The sequence below is a fragment of the Eriocheir sinensis genome, chromosome 22 (genome assembly GCF_024679095.1).
Source record: "Eriocheir sinensis breed Jianghai 21 chromosome 22, ASM2467909v1, whole genome shotgun sequence".
Classification (NCBI taxonomy): Eukaryota; Metazoa; Arthropoda; class Malacostraca; order Decapoda; family Varunidae; genus Eriocheir; species Eriocheir sinensis.
This window is the reverse complement of record NC_066530.1, coordinates 13,852,295-13,874,249: the sequence shown is the minus strand read 5'-3', so window position 1 is coordinate 13,874,249 and position 21,955 is coordinate 13,852,295. Positions and strand designations below refer to the sequence as shown.

Here is a 21,955-nt window from a genome sequence, read left to right as displayed (position 1 = left end):
ATATATATATATATATATATATATATATATATATATATATATATATATATATATATATATATATATATATATATATATATATATATATATATATATATATATATATATATATATATATATATATATATATATATATATATATATATATATATATATATATATATATATATATATATATATACAAGAAAAATTCATCTGTTACATATACGTTGATTGCTCGGGAGCTGCGGATTTTAAGCAAAGAACCGCCATCACTATCCATTGGTCTTCACTGTTTTGAGGCTGTCGCTAACTTATGAAATTTTACCATCGGGCCCCCCCAAAATTGATTTTCTGGATCCGCCCCTACGTCCTCGGTCTATCCTTAACTCAAAATCTTAACTGGAAACTTCACCATCTCTTCTCTCACTAAATCAGCTTCTTCGAGGCTGAGTGTTCTGTATCGTCTCCGCCAGTTCTTTTCCCCCGCACAGTTGCTATCCAAATACAAGGGCCTTGTCCGCCCTCGTATGGAGTATGCATCTCACGTGTCCCCCCACACAGCTCTCCTGGACAGAGTGGAGTCTAAGGCTCTTCGTCTCATCAGCTCTCCTCCTCTTACTGATTGTCTTCTACCTCTTAAATTCCACCGCCAAGTTGCCTCTCTTTCTATCTTCTATCGATGTTTTCACGCTGACTGCTCTTCTGAACTTGCTAACTGCATGCCTCCCCCCCTCCCGCGGCCTCGCCGCACACGACTTTCTACTCAAGCTCATCCCTTTACTGTCCAAATTCCTTACGCACGAGTTAACCAGCATCTTCACTCTTTCATCCCTCACACAGGTAAACTCTGGAACAATCTTCCTTCATCTGTATTTCCTCCTGCCTACGACTTGAACTCTTTCAAAAGGAGGGTATCAGGACACCTCTCCTTCCAAAATTGACCTCTCTTTCGGCCACTCCAAGGAACTCTTTTATAGTAGCAGCGAGTAGCGGGCTTTTTTTTTCATTATTGTTTCCTTTTTTTTTTTGCCCTTCAGCTGTTTTCTCTGCAGTAAAGAAAAAACTACTTATTACTAACACTTCTCTTTACTAGCACTAATGGCGAGCTTGTGTGTGGGGTTCCTCATGATGTGTTGCAATTGCATGAGTAGTTTTAGATGGGATGATTGGGATTATTTCGGGGTAAAAAAAAAATCTATTTCTGGACTACATTTTATTTTTCTACTTTTTGCATAAATATAACAAGTACTGTGTGTAAGGTTCCTCATGATGTGTTGCAATTGTATGAGTAGTGTTGAATGGGATGTTTGAGTTTATTTCGGGTAAGAAAAATCTATTCTTGGAATACTTTTTTTTTTTTTTTTTGCATAAATATAGCATGTAATGTGTGTAAGGTTCCTCATGATGTACTGCAATTAACGAGTAGTGTTGAATGGGATGTTTGAGTTCATTTCGGGTAAGAAATATTTGTTTCTGGACTACAATCACTTTTTTTGCGTTAATATATAAAAAAGCATTGTGTAGTTTTTTTTCTTTTTCTTCTTTTTTTTTACAGTAGAGAAAACAGCTCAAAGGCAAAAAAAAAAAAAAGGAAACAATAATGAAAGAAAAGCCCGCTACTCACTGTTCCCACAAAAAAAGTCAAAACGAGTTATTTCATTGGAGTTACTTTTTTTTTTTTACAACAAAGGAAACAAAAAAAGGAAACAATAATAATAAAAAAAAAACGCTACTCGCTGCTCCTAAAAAAAAAGAAAGAATCAAAAGAGGTGGCCGAAAGAGAGGTCAAATCCGGGAGGAAAGGTGTTTGTTTCGGGGGAGAGGTGTTTGCGACGCACGATTTGATTTACAGTAATTAAGGGAACTGTGTATCTGTGTTTATGAGCGTGAGTGTGCACGCGCGCGCCGCCGGTTGATGCAAAGTGCGTTCTAGCAAGAGACGTAAAAAACTGGTGTGGAAGTGTATTAATTAGAAGGAGGGAGGAGAGGGAGAGGAGGAAGAGGATGGGGGAGAGTTTGGGCTTGGTTGGACTGGTTGACTGGATGACTTTTTGGGTAAGGTCAGTTTTTCTAGTCTTCCTTCGGTCTCCTCACTTTGGCCTCAGATGGGTAGGCGGTGGCTGAGTGGTTAGCGTGCTGGGTTCACATTCACCACGCCATGGACAACGTCGGTTCGAATCCCCACGCTACCACCTGGGATTGTTCAGTCACCGCCGAGGTGCCTAAGACTACCCACATGCTGTCCAGAAGATGTGATTTAAATTATACTACATAATGAGTGAAGTCCTCTTCTGTTTCTCTGTATTCATGTGTTGGGTATTTTAATTTGTGAGATCTGATTAGTTTTCTGCTTATGATTTTCAAGTGAAAACTTATCTTGGGTAAAGTAACAACAATAAAGTATGGCTCCACTTGACCCTGACAAAGTTTCTCACAAGAAAATGTCCTCATAAGCGAAACAAAAAATCAACTTAAACCAAAAAAATATTAAAACCTTGCAAAATCTAAAAAAAAAATTCAACTGATACAAAAAAATTGATTTTATCAAATAAATCGATTTTATTTTTAAATCATGATATTTTCCAAACCAACACTTCCCTGCAGCTGTGCCGGCGGCGCGCGGCCACTCCTCGGACGGCTCTTGGCCTCGGGGGAGGGAAAACACGCTCATTTTCGTTCCTGTTTTGAAGTTTCCTTCAAAAAAAGTGGACACATTATGTGTATCACTTTACTGTCTCCGTAAAAGGAACAAATAATGTTAATATTTTTTTTCATGATTTCCCCGTCAATTACACACACAAAAAACAGAGCTTGACGTCTCCCAGCTGACTCATGATGAGCTAAGGTCGTCAGGTACTTCCACTGCGGGAGGTCTTATAAATATCTCAGCTCGGTCTGGAGCTCAGTCAGCTGCAGAAAGTCGAGGCAGGATCCCACATCTTCTCCTAGGCTCAGTCACTGAATCACACCGCCCCTTCCTTCGCAATGGTCCCCAGACGCTTCCTTCAACTGGCACTTGCCCTGATGGCCCTCGTAGCTGTCGCCCAAGCCCTGGGGAAGGGGCATGGACACGGGTCGTTAACGTACGTGCTCATTCGTTGACTCGTCTTCCAGGACATAGAAATGGCTATTATTTTTTATTGAATGGAGATGTGAAGAAAGTATAAGGATAGGAATATACAAAATTACTGTTGGCAAACGAGAATTGGATGTCTTAGCATTTCACAAGTCTTGCAATATTGTCTGCCAGCCACGTAGTGAATTGTATTGTTTTCAGGTGTGGAGGCAGGTAAAGATGATAGCCTCGTCTTCATGCTCTTATAGTCGGTACTCTTAAAGGAATCGGCACCTCAGTCCACCTGGCTGAAAAGCCTCTCGTCAGATCAGATCAGATGTGCTCCCGGGATATGCCTTTGCAGCGGCTCCGGGATTTTCTTTTCATCAATGTCAATGTTCTCGAGCTTTAACTCTTATTTTCTTTTTCAGTATTCACTTGACATCTAGTTTTTTTTCACTGGTTTTGCGCTTGTGTTGCCGGGATTTTCATGGACCGTTTTGTGGTTCTAGCGATAGTTTAACCAGACTTCCGCATCATGAAGGGGGAAATCACCCATGAAAACCCAGTTATTCTTCTCTGTGGCCTTGGAAAATAGTCTTGATGGGAGCCCGATACGTTTGTGACTATGGACGTAGCATCCATATTCACTTGGGGAGGGGCCCCATGTACTAATGACAAGAACGCATGTTTCAGGAAACTGTGCCCAATCCCGAACGTCAAGGACATATTTTGCATCCAATACTTCGACCAATGTCACACAGACTACGACTGCGGCCATGGGGAGACGTGTTGCCTGGTGCCCAACTGTGGCCGGCAGTGCTATCGTGAGTATACAGGCCCGGTGGTAGAGGCCCATTAGTACTTTTTACTGTTTAATACTTTATTTCATACCTTCTTTTGCTATCTTTGTTTACTACCTTTGTTTACTACCTTCAATAGCTACCTTAATTTACTATCTCTATTAATTTTAGTACCTCTATTTGATACTTCGATTCTTCTCCCTAACGCTCTCCCTATATGTATTACCTTTATGTATTGTCTTATTGTCCTTCCTTTATTTACTGTTATGACTTTCTTGTATTAGTTTGCCTTCTGTCACTTTTTTTGGAGGGGGAGATGGTAAGGTTAGACAGAGGCCGTACAGCATCTTCATTTTCCAGAGTTAGCAGTGGTAGGTAGATACAACTGGAGTGGGGGGAAAAGAAAAGATGAAATTGGTGGTCTTTTCCTGTTCTAGCGCCCCCTCTCCTCTTTAGTTCGCAGTGCCCAATAGTCTTCTGTTCAAACTTAGTCTTTCCCTGTTCTGGCGTACCCCTCCCTTATCGTAGTACCCAATAGTCTTCTGTTCAAACGTTCCCTTCTTATAGTTTCCAATAGTCTTTTCCTGTTCTGGCGTACCCCTACCCTCTTTCAGCACCCAATAGTCTTTTCCTGTTCTGGCGTACCCCTACCCTCTTTGGCAGTACCCAATAGTCTTCTGTTCAAACGTCCCCTTCTTACAGTTTCCAATAGTCTTTTCCTGTTCTGGCGTACCCCTACCCTCTTTCGCAGTGCCCAATAGTCTTCTGTTCAAACGTTCCCTTCTTACAGTGTCCAATAGTCTTTTCCTGTTCTGGCGTACCCCTACCCTCTTTCGCAGTGCCCAATAGTCTTCTGTTCAAACGTCCCCTTCTTACAGTTTCCAATAGTCTTTTCCTGTTCTGGCGTACCCCTACCGTCTTTCGCAGTACCCAATAGTGTTCTGTTCAAACGTTCCCTTCTTGCAGTTTCCAGTAGTCTTTTCCTGTTCTGGCGTACCCCTACCCTCTTTCGCAGTACCCAATAGTCTTCTGTTCAAACGTTCCCTTCTTACAGTTTCCAGTAGTCTTTTCCTGTTCTGGCGTACCCCTACCCTCTTTCGCAGCACCCAATAGTCTTCTGTTCAAACGTTCCCTTCTTGCAGTTTCCAGTAGTCTTTTCCTGTTCTGGCGTACCCCTACCCTCTTTCCCAGCACCCAATAGTCTTTTGTTCAAACATCCCCTTCTTGCAGTTTCCAGTAGTCATTTCCTGTTCCAGCGCTCTACAATAAACCAGTGACCAAGCCCGGAAATTGTCCAGCCATTCCCTTCATCGCGCTCAACTGTAGCTACAAAGAGAAGATCAACGAATGCCTCTACGACAAGCAGTGCCCGGGATATCTGAAGTGCTGCTTCGTCGGCTGTAGCAACAAGTGCACTAAGCCATTGTAGAAGTAAGTTTGCTCATTCGCACGCACCCTTCCAGTGGACCTAATCTAGAAGTAACTTTCCTATATTCTTATCCACCGTAGACACAAGGGATAGTGCAACGGAGATGAACACGGAGGCCACGCGCACCTGTATCGTATGCCCCCAACTTTACCTACTTTTATTTACTCACTTATGAAACCTCTTGAATAGTACTTAATGTTTTTGTGTTCTAATGTAAAGTTGCGGGCACACGGTATAGTTGCGCGTGGCCTCTGTGCTAATTTCCGTCATATTAGCCCTGAAGTCTGTGGTGGGCAAGGAATGAGAGAGTTAAAACATGACCGCATATACTTGTGCAGAAGGAAATGTTAGAGGAAGCAATCAAACTCTAGAAATGTTGTATTCTTATTTTTAAAACATGACCGCATATACTTGTGAAGAAGGAAATGTTAGAGGAAGCAATTAAACTCCAGAAATGTTGTATTCTTATTTTCAAAACATGACCGCATATACTTGTGCAGAAGAAAATGTTAGAGTAAGCAATCAAAGTCTAGAAATGTTGTATCCTAATTTTTAAAACATGACCGCATATACTTGTGCAGAAAAAAATGTTAGAGGAAGCAATTAAACTCTAGAAATGTTGTATCCATATTTTTAAACATGACCGCATATACTTGTGTAGAAGAAACTGTTTGAGGAAGCAATCAAAGTCTAGAAATGTTGTCTCCATATTTTTAAAACATGACCGCATATACTTGTGTAGAAGAAAATGTTATAGGAAGCAATCAAAGTCTAGAAATGTTGTATCCATATTCAAAACTCATTGTAATGCGTTCTGCTTTCTCTCTTCAGTGCAGTAGAGAAGTGAGCCACGCAGTCATGCACTTGTCGACGGCTGATGTGGACGTTCAATATTTTTTTACTTTTCTGTTCATGAATAAAACATTGAAATAGATTATGTTTTACTTTTTTATAATCGTCTGTCGACCTTGACGAATCATACATCACGGCAGCAACTGTAAATAAAATTCGTCTGCGCCACGCCACGCCACGCCTGGGGTCGTCCAAGAGGCCCCTCAAGGGAACCCACCTAAAAAAAATATATATATGTTGTATTGTGGATCGTGACACTATAGTAAACATGAAGCTACTGTTCTCTCTCTCTCTCTCTCTCTCTCTCTCTCTCTCTCTCTCTCTCTCTCTCTCTCTCTCTCTCTCTCTCTCTCTCTCTCTCTCTCTCTCTCTCTCTCTCTCTCTCTCTCTCTCTCTCTCTCTCTCCCAAGTTGTCGTTAACTGGGCTTAAACTACACTCGTATGGTCTGGTTTCCATAGTTACTGTCTATTTTGTGTGTGTGTGTGTGTGTGTGTGTGTGTGGGTGTGTGTACGAGTAGTGTTGAATGGGATGTTTGAGTTCATTTCGGGCAAGAAGGATCTATTTCTGGACTACAGTCACTTTTTTTCGCGTAAATATATATAAAAAAACATTGTGTATTTTTTTTTATTTTACAGTAGAGGAAACAGCTCAAAGGCAAAAAAAAAAAAGGAACCATTAATGAAAAAAAAGCCAGCCACTCCCTGTTCCCACAAAAGAGTTAAGAGGAATTATTTCATTGGAGTTCGACTTTTGCGACGCACGATTTGATTTACAGTAATTAAGGGATCTGTGTATCTGTGTTTATGAGTGTGAGTGTGCACGCGCGCGCCGCCGGTTGATGCAAGGTGCGTTCTAGCAAGAGACGTAAAAAACTGGTGTGGAAGTGTATTAATTAGAAGGAGGGAGGAGAGGGAGAGGAGGAAGAGGATGGGGGAGAGTTTGGGCTTGGTTGGACTGGTTGACTGGATGACTTTTTGGGTAAGGTCAGTTTTTTTAGTCTTCCTTCGGTCTCCTCACTTTGGCCTCAGATGGGTAGGCGGTGGCTGAGTGTTTAGCGTGCTGGGTTCACATTCACCACACCGTGGACAACGTCGGTTCGAGTCTCCACGCTACCACCTGGGATTTTTCAGTCACCGCCGAGTGGCCTAAGACTACCCACATGCTGTCCAGAAGACCACCCATCAACCCGGACTCTAGAAGAAACCGTCCAGTGAATCAAGAATGAGTTCCGGGCACGTATTTTCCTGCTCTGTACGGATATGTGTCGCCCGCTCTTGAACAGGGAAAGTTAGATTAGGTTCGGTAAAACTGGGGTAATTTTCGGGAATTTTGAGTGGGAATCACAATGATAGCATTTTCCTGAACACCCCGTGGTTAGTTTCGAATCTATAGCTGAGCATCTTCACTCAGGAACCATATGCCCGTAGAGAGACTGGGAACATGTAACCCGGGCCCATATCCTTAATCACTTCGGGGCTCACACATCCACATTTCATAAGGCTTTCGTAGAGGTTTGGGGTATTTCCATGGGTAGTTATATGAGCCTAGTGATAGTTTGACCAGGCCTCTGCACCGTGAACGTGAAGAAACATTCATGAGAACCCGACTAATCTCAATATGTGGGATTTGGAAATATTTGTTGAGAATCGAGAGCGTCTGGTAACACGGGCTACCATGGGCCGTATTACTAAACATTTCGTCGCCCAAGTTCGCATATTTGACAAGGCTTTCGTAGGAGTTTTGGGCATTTCCAGAAGTAGTTTGTATGGTCCTGGTGGTATTTTGACCCTTCTTCTGTGCCGTGAACCTAAAGAAACACAGACTTGCAAAAAACAAAATATACTCAACACTGCAGGCCGCCGACACGTTTATGTAAATGTTAATAGCGCGCACCTGCATTTTGAAACTATTTAGTGTGTGTGTTTGTGTTATATATATATATATATATATATATATATATATATATATATATATATATATATATATATATATATATATATATATATATATATATATATATATATATATATATATATATATATATATATATATATATATATATATATATATATATATATATATATATATATATATATATATATATATATATATATATATATATATATATATATATATATATATATATATATATATATATATATATATATATATATATATATATATATATATATATATATATATATATATATATATATATATATAATGTAGAAGGAAGAAAATGTGATGTACTTGTACAGGACAAGCTTTACGTAAGTGTACAGGTCATGTACTGGTCCTGCATCAAGTCAGGCACCAGTGAATGGTTGCCGTCTCTTACAAGACAAATAATCAAAAGAATAAAAGAGATTGGGATTTTTTTTAATAACAATAATGTAATTATGAACTTTAATAAGCATATTTTTTATTGCACAGGAACATGATTGAGTCTAATTTCTTATTAATATGATTTAAATTATACTACATAATGAGTTAAGACCTCTTCTGTTTCTCTGTATTCATGTGTTGGGTATTTTAATTTGTGAGATCTGATTAGTTTTCTGCTTATGATTTTCAAGTGAAAACTTATCTTGGGTAAAGTAACAACAATAAAGTATGGCTCCATTTGACCCTGACAAAGTTTCTCACAAGAAAATGTCCTCAAAAATTAAACAAAAAAAATCAACATAAACCAAAAAAATATTAAAGCCTCCCAAAAGCTAAAAAAAAATCAATTGATACAAAAAAATTGATTTTATCAAATAAATCGATTTTATTTTTAAATCATGAAATTTTCCAACCCAACACTTCCCTGCCGCTGTGCCGGCGGCGCGCGGCCACTCGTCGGACGGCTCTTGGCCTTGGAGGAGGGAAAACACGCTCATTTTTGTTCCTGTTTTGAAGTTTCCTTCACAAAAAGTGGACAAATTATGTGTATCACTTTACTGTCTCCGTAACAGGAACAAATAATGTTAATTTTTTTTTTTCATGATTTCCCCGTCAATTACACACAAAAAACAGAGCGTGACCTCTCCCAGCTGACTCATGATGAGCTAGGGTCGTCAGGTACATCCACTGCGGGAGGTCTTATAAATATCTCAGCTCGGTCTGGAGCTCAGTCAGCTGCAGAAAGTCGAGGCAGGATCCCACATCTTCTCCTAGGCTCAGTCACTGAATCACACCGCCCCTTCCTTCGCAATGGTCCCCAGACGCTTCCTTCAACTGGCACTTGCCCTGATGGCCCTCGTAGCTGTCGCCCAAGCCCTGGGGAAGGGGCATGGACACGGGTCGTTAACGTACGTGCTCATTCGTTGACTCGTCTTCCAGGACATAGAAATGGCTATTATTTTTTATTGAATGGAGATGTGAAGAAAGTATAAGGATAGGAATATACAAAATTACTGTTGGCAAACGAGAATTGGATGTCTTAGCACTTCACAAGTCTTGCAATATTGTCTGCCAGCCACGTAGTGAATTGTATTGTTTTCAGGTGTGGAGGCAGGTAAAGATGATAGCCTCGTCTTAATGCTCTTATAGTCGGTACTCTTAAAGGAATCGGCACCTCAGTCCACCTGGCTGAAAAGCCTCTCGTCAGATCAGATCAGATGTGCTCCCGGGATATGCCTTTGCAGCGGCTCCGGGATTTTCTTTTCATCAATGTCAATGTTCTCGAGCTTTAACTCTTATTTTCTTTTTCAGTATTCACTTGACATCTAGTTTTTTTTCACTGGTTTTGCGCTTGTGTTGCCGGGATTTTCATGGACCGTTTTGTGGTTCTAGCGATAGTTTAACCAGACTTCCGCATCATGAAGGGGGAAATCACCCATGAAAACCCGGTTATTCTTCTCTGTGGCCTTGGAAAATAGTCTTGATGGGAGCCCGATACGTTTGTGACTATGGACGTAGCATCCATATTCACTTGGGGAGGGGCCCCATGTACTAATGACAAGAACGCATGTTTCAGGAAACTGTGCCCAATCCCGAACGTCAAGGACATATTTTGCATCCAATACTTCGACCAATGTCACACAGACTACGACTGCGGCCATGGGGAGACATGTTGCCTGGTGCCCAACTGTGGCCGGCAGTGCTATCGTGAGTATACAGGCCCAGTGGTAGAGACCCATTAGTACTTTTTACTGTTTAATACTTTATTTCATACCTTCTTCTGCTATCTTTGTTTACTACCTTTGTTTACTACCTTCAATAGCTACCTTAATTTACTATCTCTATTAATTTTAGTACCTCTATTTGATACTTCGATTCTTCTCCCTAACGCTCTCCCTATATGTATTACCTTTATGTATTGTCTTATTGTACTACCTTTATTTACTGTTATGACTTTCTTGTATTAGTTTACCTTCTGTCACTTTTTTTTTTGGAGGGGGAGATGGTAAGGTTAGACAGAGGCCGTACAGCATCTTCATTGTTCAGGGTTAGCAGTGGTAGGTAGATACAACTGGAGTGGGGGGAAAAGAAAAGATGAAATTGGTGGTCTTTTCCTGTTCTAGCGCCCCCTCTCCTCTTTAGTTCGCAGTGCCCAATAGTCTTCTGTTCAAACTTAGTCTTTCCCTGTTCTGGCGTACCCCTCCCTTATCGTAGTACCCAATAGTCTTCTGTTCAAACGTCCCCTTCTTACAGTGTCCAATAGTCTTTTCCTGTTCTGGCGTACCCCTACCCTCTTTCCCAGCACCCAATAGTCTTTTGTTCAAACATCCCCTTCTTGCAGTTTCCAGTACTCTTTTCCTGTTCCAGCGCTCTACAATAAACCAGTGACCAAGCCCGGAAATTGTCCAGCCATTCCCTTCATCGCGCTCAACTGTAGCTACAAGGAGAAGATCAACGAATGCCTCTTCGACAAGCAGTGCCCGGGATATCTGAAGTGCTGCTTCGTCGGCTGTAGCCTTAAGTGCACTAAGCCATTGTAGAAGTAAGTTTGCTCATTCGCACGCACCCTTCCAGTGGACCTAATCTAGAAGTAACTTTCCTATATTCTTATCCACCGTAGACACAAGGGATAGTGCAACGGAGATGAACACGGAGGCCACGCGCACCTGTATCGTATGCCCCCAACTTTACCTACTTTTATTTACTCACTTATGAAACCTCTTGAATACTACTTAATGTTTTTGTGTTCTAATGTAAAGTTGCGGGCACACAGTATAGTTGCGCGTGGCCTCTGTGCTAATTTCCGTCATATTAGCCCTTGAGTCTGTGGTGGGTAAGGAATGAGAGAGTTTAAACATGACCGCATATACTTGTGTAGAAGAAAATGTTAGAGGAAGCAATTAAACTCTAGAAATGTTTTATCCATATTTTTAAACATGACCGCATATACTTGTGTAGAAGAAAATGTTAGAGGAAGCAATCAAAGTCTAGAAATGTTGTATCCATATTCAAAACTCATTGTAATGCGTTCTGCTTTCTCTCTTCAGTGCAGTAGAGAAGTGAGCCACGCAGTCATGCACTTGTCGACGGCTGATGTGGACGTTCAATATTTTTTTACTTCTCTGTTCATGAATAAAACACTGAAATAGATTATGTTTTACTTTCTTATAATCGTCTGTCGACCTTGACGAATCCTACATCACGGCAGCAACTGTAAATAAAATTCGTCTGCGCCAGGCCACGCCACGCCTGGGTTCGTCCAAGAGGCCCCTCAAGGGAACCCACCGAAAATAACAAAACAACAACATAAAAATATATATATATCTATATATATATATATATAAATATATATATATATATATATATATATACAATTGGCGCAATTGACAATGTCGCGATGAAGCGTTAACATCCGATAGCGAGACGATTCATCATCTCTACTAGTATTTCAAATTACGCTCCTCTCTAGGTTAAACCGCCACTTGCCGCATGGTTATTGAACATCTGGCAGCTAATTGGCGCCAAGATTGACAGATGACCTTGAACTCAGTGTCTGTCACTGAGTGATGAGAGGCGGTTACCGCGTTGGGAAATGATCGATTTTCCTGTGTTTTTCCCCGTCACTCGTCTAATGTTACACTCCTATTCCAACAACAATGGCTGCGAGACCTCAAATTAACAGTGACAAAATCGCAGAGATAGTGGCCCTCTACAAGGCCGGAAAGCCACTAAAGGATATTTCAAATAGTGCTGGTGTTAACCTTAGAACTGTGCAACGCTGGGTGAAAAGATTTCTCGACGGTGGAGGTGTCTCACTACCAGGGCACAAGGAGCACCCTGGCAAAGCATAACAAATTAACCAACGGACTTTAAATGTTATCAGACGTCAGCTGGAGGTTAATCCACGCCTTACAGCTAAAGAAATACAGCAAGGCAATCCTAATTTACTTGCTTCTGTCAGTTTAAGAACGGTGCAGCATTACATTCACGACGACCTGCAGTACCTCTCTCACCGGCCGCTGCCTAAACCCGAGCTGACAGAACGACAAAGGAGAAACAGACTTATTTTTGCCAAGAAATACAAAGAATGAGATGTCGTTTAGTGGCGTAGTGTGCTCTGGAGCGATGAGGCCATGTTCTGTGTAACCGGCAACCCGTCTGGCAGAGTGTACCGGCCCAGAGGCAGCGACCCCATTGACCCCAAGTACACGAGAGGCGTCGTGAAACACCCAGACAAAGTGATGGTATGGGGATGTTTTTCATATCACAGCATTGGTGACCTTGTATTTTTCCCTCAAAATGTGACTGTCAACAAAAACAATTACTTCGAGCTCGTATGTGACCACCTACCAGACTCTTTTGACATGTGTGGGGCCGACTTCTTCATGCAAGACGGTGCACCTTGTCACACTGCCAAGGATGTGACTCGGTGGCTCACAGACTGTGACATTCCATTCTTCAGTGATTGGCCAGGTAACTCACCTGATTTAAATCCAATAGAAAATCTGTGGGCCATTTTGAAACGGAAATTACGACAAGCAGACACCTCATCGGTAACCCGGCTGAAGGCATCAATCAGGAAGGAATGGGAGGAAATTAGCCCTGATACTCTAAAAAACCTTGCCAGTTCCCTTCCTACACGCCTTAATGAGTGCATTAAACGTAAAGGGATGCCTACACGCTACTAGAGCTTGGTAAGTTCTATTTTTTTTTTACATTTTTTATTGTTTAGTCTTTGTTGTTAAGTCTGCCGCATCTCGCGACATTTTCAATTGCGCCGACTGTATATGTTGTATTGTGGATCGTAGCACTATAGTAAACATGAAGCTACTGGTCTCTCTCTCTCTCTCTCTCTCTCTCTCTCTCTCTCTCTCAAGTTGTCGTTAACTGGGCTTAAACTACACTCGTATGGTCTGGTCTCCATAGTTGCTGTCTAGTTTGTATGTGTGTGTGTGTGTGTGTGTGTGTGTGTGTGTGTGTGTGTGTGTATATGTGTGTGTGTGTGTGTGTGTGTATGTGTGTGAGTGTGTGTGTGTGTGTGTGTGTACGAGTAGTGTTGAATGGAATGTTTGAGTTCATTTCGGGAAAGAAGGATCTATTTCTGGACTACAATCACTTTTTTTCGCGTAAATATATAAAAAAAAACATTGTGTAGTTTTTGTTTCTTTTACAGTAGAGGAAACAGCTCAAAGGCAAAAAAAAAAAAGGAACCATTAATGAAAAGTGTGTGTGTGTGTGTCCCACAAAAGAGTCGAGAGGAATTATTTCACTGGAGTTCGACTTTTGCGACGCACGATTTGATTTACAGTAATTAAGGGAACTGTGTATCTGTGTTTATGAGCGTGAGTGTGCACGCGCGCGCCGCCGGTTGATGCAAGGTGCGTTCTAGCAAGAGACGTAAAAAACTGGTGTGGAAGTGTATTAATTAGAAGGAGGGAGGAGAGGGAGAGGAGGAAGAGGATGGGGGAGAGTTTGGGCTGGGTTGGACTGGTTGACTGGATGACTTTTTGGGTAAGGTCAGTTTTTTTAGTCTTCCTTCGGTCTCCTCACTTTGGCCTCAGATGGGTAGGCGGTGGCTGAGTGGTTAGCGTGCTGGGTTCACATTCACCACACCGTGGACAACGTCGGTTCGAATCCCCACGCTGCCACCTGGGATTTTTCAGTCACCGCCGAGTGGCCTAAGACTACCCACATGCTGTCCAGAAGACCACCCATCAACTCGGACTCTAGAAGAAACCGTCCAGTGAATCAAGAATGAGTTTCGGGGGGCAGCATGAGCCAAAACATAACTGGCGCCGCTATAAAAAAAAATAATAATAATGCCTGCGCAACGATGGGCTTGGGCCGACCATCTGGCGCAGGCATGCAATAGGCAGGGATGTAAAAATAAATAAATAAATAAATAAAAATAAAAAATCTGCGTGTGAAGTCCGCCGGGACTTCTTCCCGGGGTTCCCCACTCCTAGCCCGGGCACGTATTTTCCTGCTCTGTCCGGATATGTGTCGCCCGCTCTTGAACAGGGAAAGTTAGATTAGGATCGGTAAAACTGGGGTAATTTTCGGGAATTTTGAGTGGGAATCACAATGATAGCATTTTCCTGAACACCCCGTGGTTAGTTTCGAATCTATAGCTGAGCATCTTCACTCAGGAACCATATGCCCGTAGAGAGACTGGGAACATGTAACCCGGGCCCATATCCTTAATCACTTCGGGGCTCACACACCCACATTTCATAAGGCTTTCGTAGAGGTTTGGGGTATTTCCATGGGTAGTTATATGAGCCTAGTGATAGTTTGACCAGGCCTCTGCACCTCATGAGAACCCGACTAATCTCAATATGTGGGATTTGGAAATATTTGTTGAGAATCGAGAGCGTCTGGTAACACGGGCTACCATGGGCCGTATTACTAAACATTTCGTCGCCCAAGTTCGCATATTTGACAAGGCTTTCGTAGGAGTTTTGGGCATTTCCAGAAGTAGTTTGTATGGCCCTGGTGATAGTTTGACCCTTCTTCTGTGCCGTGAACCTAAAGAAACACTCATTAGAACCCGATTGATCGCCTCTTTGACCTTTAGAAATAGCTGATGTGAGAACCGAAAGTGTCTTTTAATACCGCCCCCAAGTCACTCGCTTTTCAGTCCTCGTCGCTTATTATTATTATTGTAACATAAATCAAGTTGAATCCGATTGAATGGCTTACTGCTCAGTTGCTGGATGCCGGTCCAGCCGCAGAAAGAATCACGGAACATTGTTTCATCGTTTCCCTTAAACACAGACTTGCAAAAAACAAAATATACTCAACTCTGCAGGCCGCCGACACGTTTATGTAAATGTTAATAGCGCGCACCTGCATTTTGAAGCTATTTAGTGTGTGTGTGTGTGTGTGTGTGTTTTATATATATATATATATATATATATATATATATATATATATATATATATATATATATATATTTATATATATATATATATATATATATATATATATATATATATATATATATATATATATATATATATATATATATATATATATATATATATATATATATATATAATGTAGAAGGAAGAAAATGTGATGTACTTGTACAGGACAAGCTTTACGTAAGTGTACAGGTCATGTACTGGTCCTGCATCAAGTCAGGCACCAGTGAATGGTTGCCGTCTCTTACAAGACAAATAATCAAAAGAATAAAAGAGATTGGGATTTTTTTTAATAACAATAATGTAATTATGAACTTTAATAAGCATATTTTTTATTGCACAGGAACATGATTGAGTCTAATTTCTTATTAATGTGATTTAAATTATACTACATAATGAGTGAAGTCCTCTTCTGTTTCTCTGTATTCATGTGCTGGGTATTTTAATTTGTGAGATCTGATTAGTTTTCTGCTTATGATTTTCAAGTGAAAACTTATCTTGGGTAAAGTAACAACAATAAAGTATGGCTCCATTTGACTCTGGCAAAGTTTTTCACAAGAAAATGTCCTCAAAAATTAAACAAAAAGATCAACTTGAACCAAAAAAATATTAAAGCCTCCCAAAAGCTAAAGAAAAAAAATCAATTGATACAAAAAAATTGATTTTATCAAATAAATCGATTTTATTTTTAAATCATGATATTTTCCAAACCAACACTTCCCTGCCGCTGTGCCGGCGGTGCGCGGCCACTCGTCGGACGGCTCTTGGCCTTGGAGGAGGGAAAACACGCTCATTTTCGTTCCTGTTTTAAGGTTTCCCTCAAAAAAAAGTGGACACATTATATGTATCACTTTACTGTTTCAGTAACTGGAACAAATAATGTTAATATTTTTTTTCATGATTTCCCCGTCGATTACACACAAAAAACAGAGCTTGACGTCTCCCAGCTGACTGATGATGAGCTAGGGTCATCAGGTACATCCACTGCGCGCGGTCTTATAAATATCTCAGCTCGGTCTGGAGCTCAGTCAGTTGCAGAAAGTCGAGGCAGGATCCCACATCTTCTCCTAGGCTCAGTCACTGAATCACACCGCCCCTTCCTTCGCAATGGTCCCCAGACGCTTCCTTCAACTGGCACTTGCCCTGATGGCCCTCGTAGCTGTCGCCCAAGCCCTGGGGAAGGGGCATGGACACGGGTCGTCAACGTACGTGCTCATTCGTTGACTCGTCTTCCAGGACATAGAAATGGCTATTATTTTTTATTGAATGGAGATGTGAAGAAAGTATAAGGATAGGAATATACAAAATTACTGTTGGCAAACGAGAATTGGATGTCTTAGCATTTCACAAGTCTTGCAATATTGTCTGCCAGCCACGTAGTGAATTGTATTGTTTTCAGGTGTGGAGGCAGGTAAAGATGATAGCCTCGTCTTAATGCTCTTATAGTCGGTACTCTTAAAGGAATCGGCACCTCAGTCCACCTGGCTGAAAAGCCTCTCGTCAGATCAGATCAGATGTGCTCCCGGGATATGCCTTTGCAGCGGCTCCGGGATTTTCTTTTCATCAATGTCAATGTTCTCGAGCTTTAACTCTTATTTTCTTTTTCAGTATTCACTTGACATCTAGTTTTTTTTCACTGGTTTTGCGCTTGTGTTGCCGGGATTTTCATGGACCGTTTTGTGGTTCTAGCGATAGTTTAACCAGACTTCCGCATCATGAAGGGGGAAATCACCCATGAAAACCCGGTTATTCTTCTCTGTGGCCTTGGAAAATAGTCTTGATGGGAGCCCGATACGTTTGTGACTATGGACGTAGCATCCTTATTCACTTGGGGAGGGGCCCCATGTACTAATGACAAAGAATGTATGTTTCAGGAAACTGTGCCCAATCCCGAACGTCAAGGACATAGTTTGTATCCAATACTTAGACCAATGTCACACAGACTACGACTGCGGCCATGGGAAGACGTGTTGCCTGGTGCCCAACTGTGGCCGGCAGTGCCATCGTGAGTATACAGGCCCAGTTATAGAGACCCATTTTTTTTTTTTTTTTTACATCAAGGGAGACGGCTCAAGGGCAACAAAAGGAGTGGAAAAAAAAGCCCGCTACTCGCCGCTCCCATAATAGACAAAAGTAAAGAATAGCCAAAAGGGAGGTCAATTCCGGGTGGAAAGGGGTCTTCATACACTCTTCCTTACTGTTTACTATTTTATTCCATACCTTTTTCTGCTATCTTTGTTTGCTGTCTTTGTTTACTACCTTCGATTACTACCTTCAAGAGCTAACTTTATTTGCTACTTTAATTTACTACCTCTATTAATTTTACTTCCTTAATTTAATACCTCGATTATTCTCCTTAACGCTCTCCCTTTATGTATTATCGTTTTGTATTGTCTTATTGTACTACTTATATTTACTACTATGACTTTCTTATATTAGTTTACCTTCTGTCACTTTTTTTTTTTGATGGGGGAGATGGTAAGGTTAGACAGAGGCGGTACAGCATCTTCACTTTTCCGGGTTAGCAGTGTTAGGTAGATACAGTTGGAGTGGGGGGAAAAGAAAAGATGTAATTGATGGTCTTTCCTATTCTAGCGCCCCCTCTCCTCTTTGATTCGCAGTGCCCAATAGTCTTCTGTTCAAACGTTCCCTTCTTGCAGTTTCCAGTAGTCTTTTCCTGTTCTGGCGTACCCCTACCCTCTTTCGCAGTACCCAATAGTCTTTTGTTCAAACATTCCCTTCTTGCAGTTTCCAGTAGTCTTTTCCTGTTCTGGCGTACCCCTACCCTCTTTCGCAGTACCCAATAGTCTTCTGTTCAAACATCCCCTTCTTGCAGTTTCCAGTAGTCTTTTCCTGTTCTGGCGTACCACTCCCCTCTTTCGCAGTACCCAATAGTCTTCTGTTCAAACATTCCCTTCTTGCAGTTTTCAGTAGTCTTTTCCTGTTCCAGCGCGCTATGGTAACCCAGTGACCAAGCCCGGGGATTGCCCAGCCATTCCCCTCTTCGTGCCCAACTGTAGCTACAAGGATCAGGTCGACGGCTGCCAAAACGACAAGCAGTGCCCGGGAAATCTGAAGTGCTGCTTCCTCGGCTGTAGCAACCAGTGCACTAAGCCATTCTAGAAGTAAGTTTGCTCATTCGCACGCACCCTTCCAGTGGACCTAATCTAGAAGTAACTTTGCTATATTCTTATCAACCATAGACTCAGGGATAATGCAACGGAGATGAACACGGAGGCCACGCGCACCTGTATCGTATGCCCCCAACTTTACCTACTTTTATTTACTCACTTATGAAACCTCTTGAATAGTACTTAATGTTTTTGTGTTCTAATGTAAAGTTGCGGGCACACGGTATAGTTGCGCGTGGCCTCTGTGCTAATTTCCGTCATATTAGCCCTGAAGTCTGTGGTGGGCAAGGAATGAGAGAGTTAAAACATGACCGCATATGCTTGTGGAGAAGGAAGTGTTAGAGGAAGCAATCAAACTCTAGAAATGTTGTATTCTTATTTTTAAAACATGACCGCATATACTTGTGTAGAAATAAATGTTATAGGAAGCAATCAAAGTCTAGAAATGTTGTATCCATATTCAAAACTCATTGTAATGCGTTCTGCTTTCTCTCTTCAGTGCAGCAGAGAAGTGAGCCACGCAGTCATGCACTTGTCGACGGCTGATGTGGACGTTCAATATTTTTTTACTTCTCTGTTCATGAATAAAACATTGAAATAGATTATGTTTTACTTTCTTATAATCGTCTGTCGACCTTGACGAATCATACATCACGGCAGCCACTGTAAATAAAATTCGTCTGCGCCACGCCACGCCACGCCTGGGGTCGTCCAAGAGGACCCTCAAGGGAACTCACCTAAAAATAAAAAATAAAATAAATATATATATCTATATATATATATATATATATATATATATATATATATATATATATATATATATATATATATATATATATATATGTTGTATTGTGGATCGTGACACCATAGTAAACATGAAGCTACTGTTCTCTCTCTCTCTCTCTCTCTCTCTCTCTCTCTCTCTCTCTCTCTCTCTCTCTCTCTCTCTCTCTCTCTCTCTCTCTCTCTCTACCAAGTTGTTGTTAACTGGGCTTAAACTACACTCGTATGGTCCGGTCTCCATAGTTACTGTCTAGTGTGTGTGTGTGTGTGTGTGTGTGTCCTGTATTGACAAAAAGAAAATACTATACTTTAGGTCCTGAATATGGCGGATTTTGGGGGTTGAATCTTGCGGCTTTTCAAGACCCTCGTTGGCAACACTGCGGCAGCGAGGTTGTATTTTGAAGCAAAGTTCGAATCGTGAGCACGCTGGGGACGAAATCAAGCTGGGCGGCGAGGTAAAGCTTTCTTCTTTTTCAATTTAGAGACTTTATTTAATCTTTTTGTCTCTCCCAAATCTCACTGTATCTCCGTAAAATGGCTGTTTTCAAATATAGAGACTTGGAAGAGCTATCATGATTTAGTTACCAATCCCCATAACATACTCTTTGTGTGGAATGTGAACCCTTCTCCCCGGTCCTTTATGGTCCCGAGCAGCTCTCATTGGTCTCGAGCCATGGTCCCTCCTGACGTCACGGCCTGTGCAGTGGAGATGAAGTAAGGTGACCTCTCTGACCATGCAGTCGGCGACGTGAACTGAAGGTCGAAACACACTCTCTCATACACCGCATATACCGCCCTTTCCTTCACAATGGCCCGCAGACGTTTCATACAACTGGCACTTGTCCTCGCGGTCCTTATAGCTGCCGTGCACGCCCAGGATTCCAGGAGGGGGCAACAGCAGGAACTACAGCAGCGGCCAGAGTTCAGACCAAGGTTCGTTTGCTGTCCTTCCAAGCTGCTCGAAATGGCTTTAATATTTTTTACTGAATGGAGACGTGGAAAATTTAAGGATTGAAGTGTATTAAATTATTGTTGGTATAAGCGAATTGGATATCCTAGCAGTTTACAAGCACTTAACAATTGTGTGCCGTTAGCGCGCATCATTGAGAATCCCGCCCGAGTATGCTGGAACTGTCTTCAGATGCAAAGGTTCTCTTGAGTCCGTATTCTTAAACATAGCTGCGCCTCATTTCGCCTGTTTAAAGTCTCTAACTTGCTGGGATTTTCGTGGACGGTTTGTGGTTGTAGTTGTAGTTTTGGCCGACTATTGCACCATGAACGGAAAAAATCGCCCATGAAAACCCGGTGAATCATCAATGGTCTTAGAAAACTGTCGTGATTTAAGAAAATGATTGTTAGTGTTAACTTGTAAAATGGACATACAAAAATAAATGATGCATGTTTCAGGGCGCAGTGTCCAGACCAGTCAAGATTCAACCGCTTCTGCTTCCGGCGCTTCGACCAGTGTACCTCGGACCGCCAATGTCGCCGGGGAGAGAAGTGTTGCCTGGTGCCCGGCTGTGGCAGGGAGTGCATGGGTGGGTACAGGAACAGTGTATGGGCCCCTTTCACACTGTGCTGGGCCACTACAACCCAGCGACTAAGGGTACTCGAGGTCATGGGTGTGATATGTTGTGATGTGAAAGGGTCCGCACATGGTCGGAAAGAGGTCTTGAAACGATCGCCGGATGCTGAGTCGGCACAGTGTGAAAGGGGCCTAAAAGTTCCTGAGTTGTCGTGGCCCCGAGTCTAGGGTGCTCAAGAGTCTTGCGGTGTCCAATGGTCTTTTCATGCTTTAGAATTTCCATCTTGCAGCTTCCAATATTTTTCTCCCATGTTCTAGCGCGCGGCTCTGGCCCGGTGTCCAAGCGTGGTCAGTGTCCATTCCTCCAGTTCTTCAGGAACCCGCGGTGTAGCCGTCGCGACAGGATCGACTCGTGCCAGACGGATCAGCAGTGCCCAGGGACCCAAAAGTGTTGCTTCGTCGTCTGCAACAAGCGGTGTGCAAACCCGGTCTAGAAGTAAGTTTGCGCACCATTCCAGTGAACATAATCTATTGTTTTCCTAAATCGTAACAAACCACAGGCTCGAGGGTTAATGTGACGGAAATGAGCAGAGGACACGCGCAGCTATAAAATGCTCTCAACTTCCATCTGATCACTCATTAGGGGTCTTGCAGATTCCTTTGTATTAGTTTTTTATATAAATTTAAAGTTCGGGCATTCGTTACACCTGCGCATTCTGTGTTAATCTCGGTGGTGGTGGTGGTGGTGGTAGCCCTTGAGCCTGTGGTGGGTAAGAAATGAAAGTGGGTAAAACATGGCTATATATTTGCGTAATAAAAACATCGGAGAATGAATTTTTTAACCCTGTTTGAAAGTAATTACAATGTGTACTCTCCTCATTGCAGCAGAAGCGAGCCAGACAGCCGTTGACGATTGATATGGACATTTTAACTTTTTTGTTGCTTTTTTGTTCGTGAATAAAACATTCCTCAAGTATGTTATGTTTCACTTTTCTTATACTCTTCAGTCTATTTTAACGCGTAATTGTTACGGTTTGTGACACTGTACGATCGTGCAGGAAACTGCATTTACAGGAAACTGT

General features: G+C 41.9%; 3 protein-coding genes across 11 annotated transcripts in view; all 3 read left to right on the top strand.

The window, feature by feature from the left end:
• LOC127002109 (kielin/chordin-like protein) overlaps positions 1-19,167 on the top strand; it is a 40,542-nt gene extending 21,375 nt beyond the window's left edge. Inside the window, exon 13 of the mRNA XM_050867678.1 lies at positions 19,070-19,167. The gene's annotated coding sequence lies outside the window, so the exon portion shown is untranslated. The remainder of the gene's footprint in view (positions 1-19,069) is intronic.
• On the top strand, positions 2,876-19,167 carry LOC127002116 (whey acidic protein-like). Of its 8 annotated transcripts, none has more exons than XM_050867697.1 (4): positions 2,876-3,065; positions 17,309-17,439; positions 18,385-18,559; positions 19,065-19,167. In XM_050867697.1, exons 1-3 carry the CDS (start codon positions 2,968-2,970, stop codon positions 18,555-18,557), a joined length of 402 nt encoding a protein of 133 aa, XP_050723654.1. In that variant the 5' UTR covers positions 2,876-2,967; the 3' UTR covers positions 18,558-18,559; positions 19,065-19,167. The 8 variants fall into 8 exon arrangements, with proteins under 8 accessions (XP_050723654.1, XP_050723651.1, XP_050723650.1 ...); XM_050867694.1 differs by lacking the exons at positions 17,309-17,439; positions 18,385-18,559 and adding exons at positions 10,085-10,215; positions 10,876-11,050 and having other exon boundaries at positions 2,877-3,065; XM_050867693.1 differs by lacking the exons at positions 17,309-17,439; positions 18,385-18,559; positions 19,065-19,167 and adding exons at positions 3,734-3,864; positions 5,097-5,271; positions 11,556-11,658 and having other exon boundaries at positions 2,878-3,065.
• Positions 19,168-20,087: 920 nt separating this feature from the next.
• LOC127002108 (whey acidic protein-like) lies at positions 20,088-21,849 on the top strand. 2 transcript variants are annotated; one of them, XM_050867677.1, is made up of 4 exons: positions 20,088-20,281; positions 20,756-20,886; positions 21,192-21,369; positions 21,762-21,849. In XM_050867677.1, the coding sequence occupies exons 1-3, from the start codon at positions 20,157-20,159 to the stop codon at positions 21,365-21,367; spliced, it is 432 nt and encodes a 143-aa protein (XP_050723634.1). In that variant the 5' UTR covers positions 20,088-20,156; the 3' UTR covers positions 21,368-21,369; positions 21,762-21,849. The 2 variants fall into 2 exon arrangements, with proteins under 2 accessions (XP_050723634.1, XP_050723633.1); XM_050867676.1 differs by having other exon boundaries at positions 21,759-21,849.
• Positions 21,850-21,955: the final 106 nt, after the last annotated feature.

What these genes read in the sequence shown, in the direction of transcription:
- LOC127002116 (XM_050867697.1), top strand. Translation starts at nt 2,968, where the DNA reads ATGGTCCCCAGACGCTTCCTTCAACTGGCACTTGCCCTGATGGCCCTC. An exon ending in CATGGACACGGGTCGTTAAC is followed by an intron (nt 3,066 to 17,308) that starts GTACGTGCTCAT and finishes TGTATGTTTCAG; the next exon opens with GAAACTGTGCCCAATCCCGA. An exon ending in CTGTGGCCGGCAGTGCCATC is followed by an intron (nt 17,440 to 18,384) that starts GTGAGTATACAG and finishes TTCCTGTTCCAG; the next exon opens with CGCGCTATGGTAACCCAGTG.
- LOC127002108 (XM_050867677.1), top strand. Translation starts at nt 20,157, where the DNA reads ATGGCCCGCAGACGTTTCATACAACTGGCACTTGTCCTCGCGGTCCTT. An exon ending in CGGCCAGAGTTCAGACCAAG is followed by an intron (nt 20,282 to 20,755) that starts GTTCGTTTGCTG and finishes TGCATGTTTCAG; the next exon opens with GGCGCAGTGTCCAGACCAGT. An exon ending in CTGTGGCAGGGAGTGCATGG is followed by an intron (nt 20,887 to 21,191) that starts GTGGGTACAGGA and finishes CCCATGTTCTAG; the next exon opens with CGCGCGGCTCTGGCCCGGTG.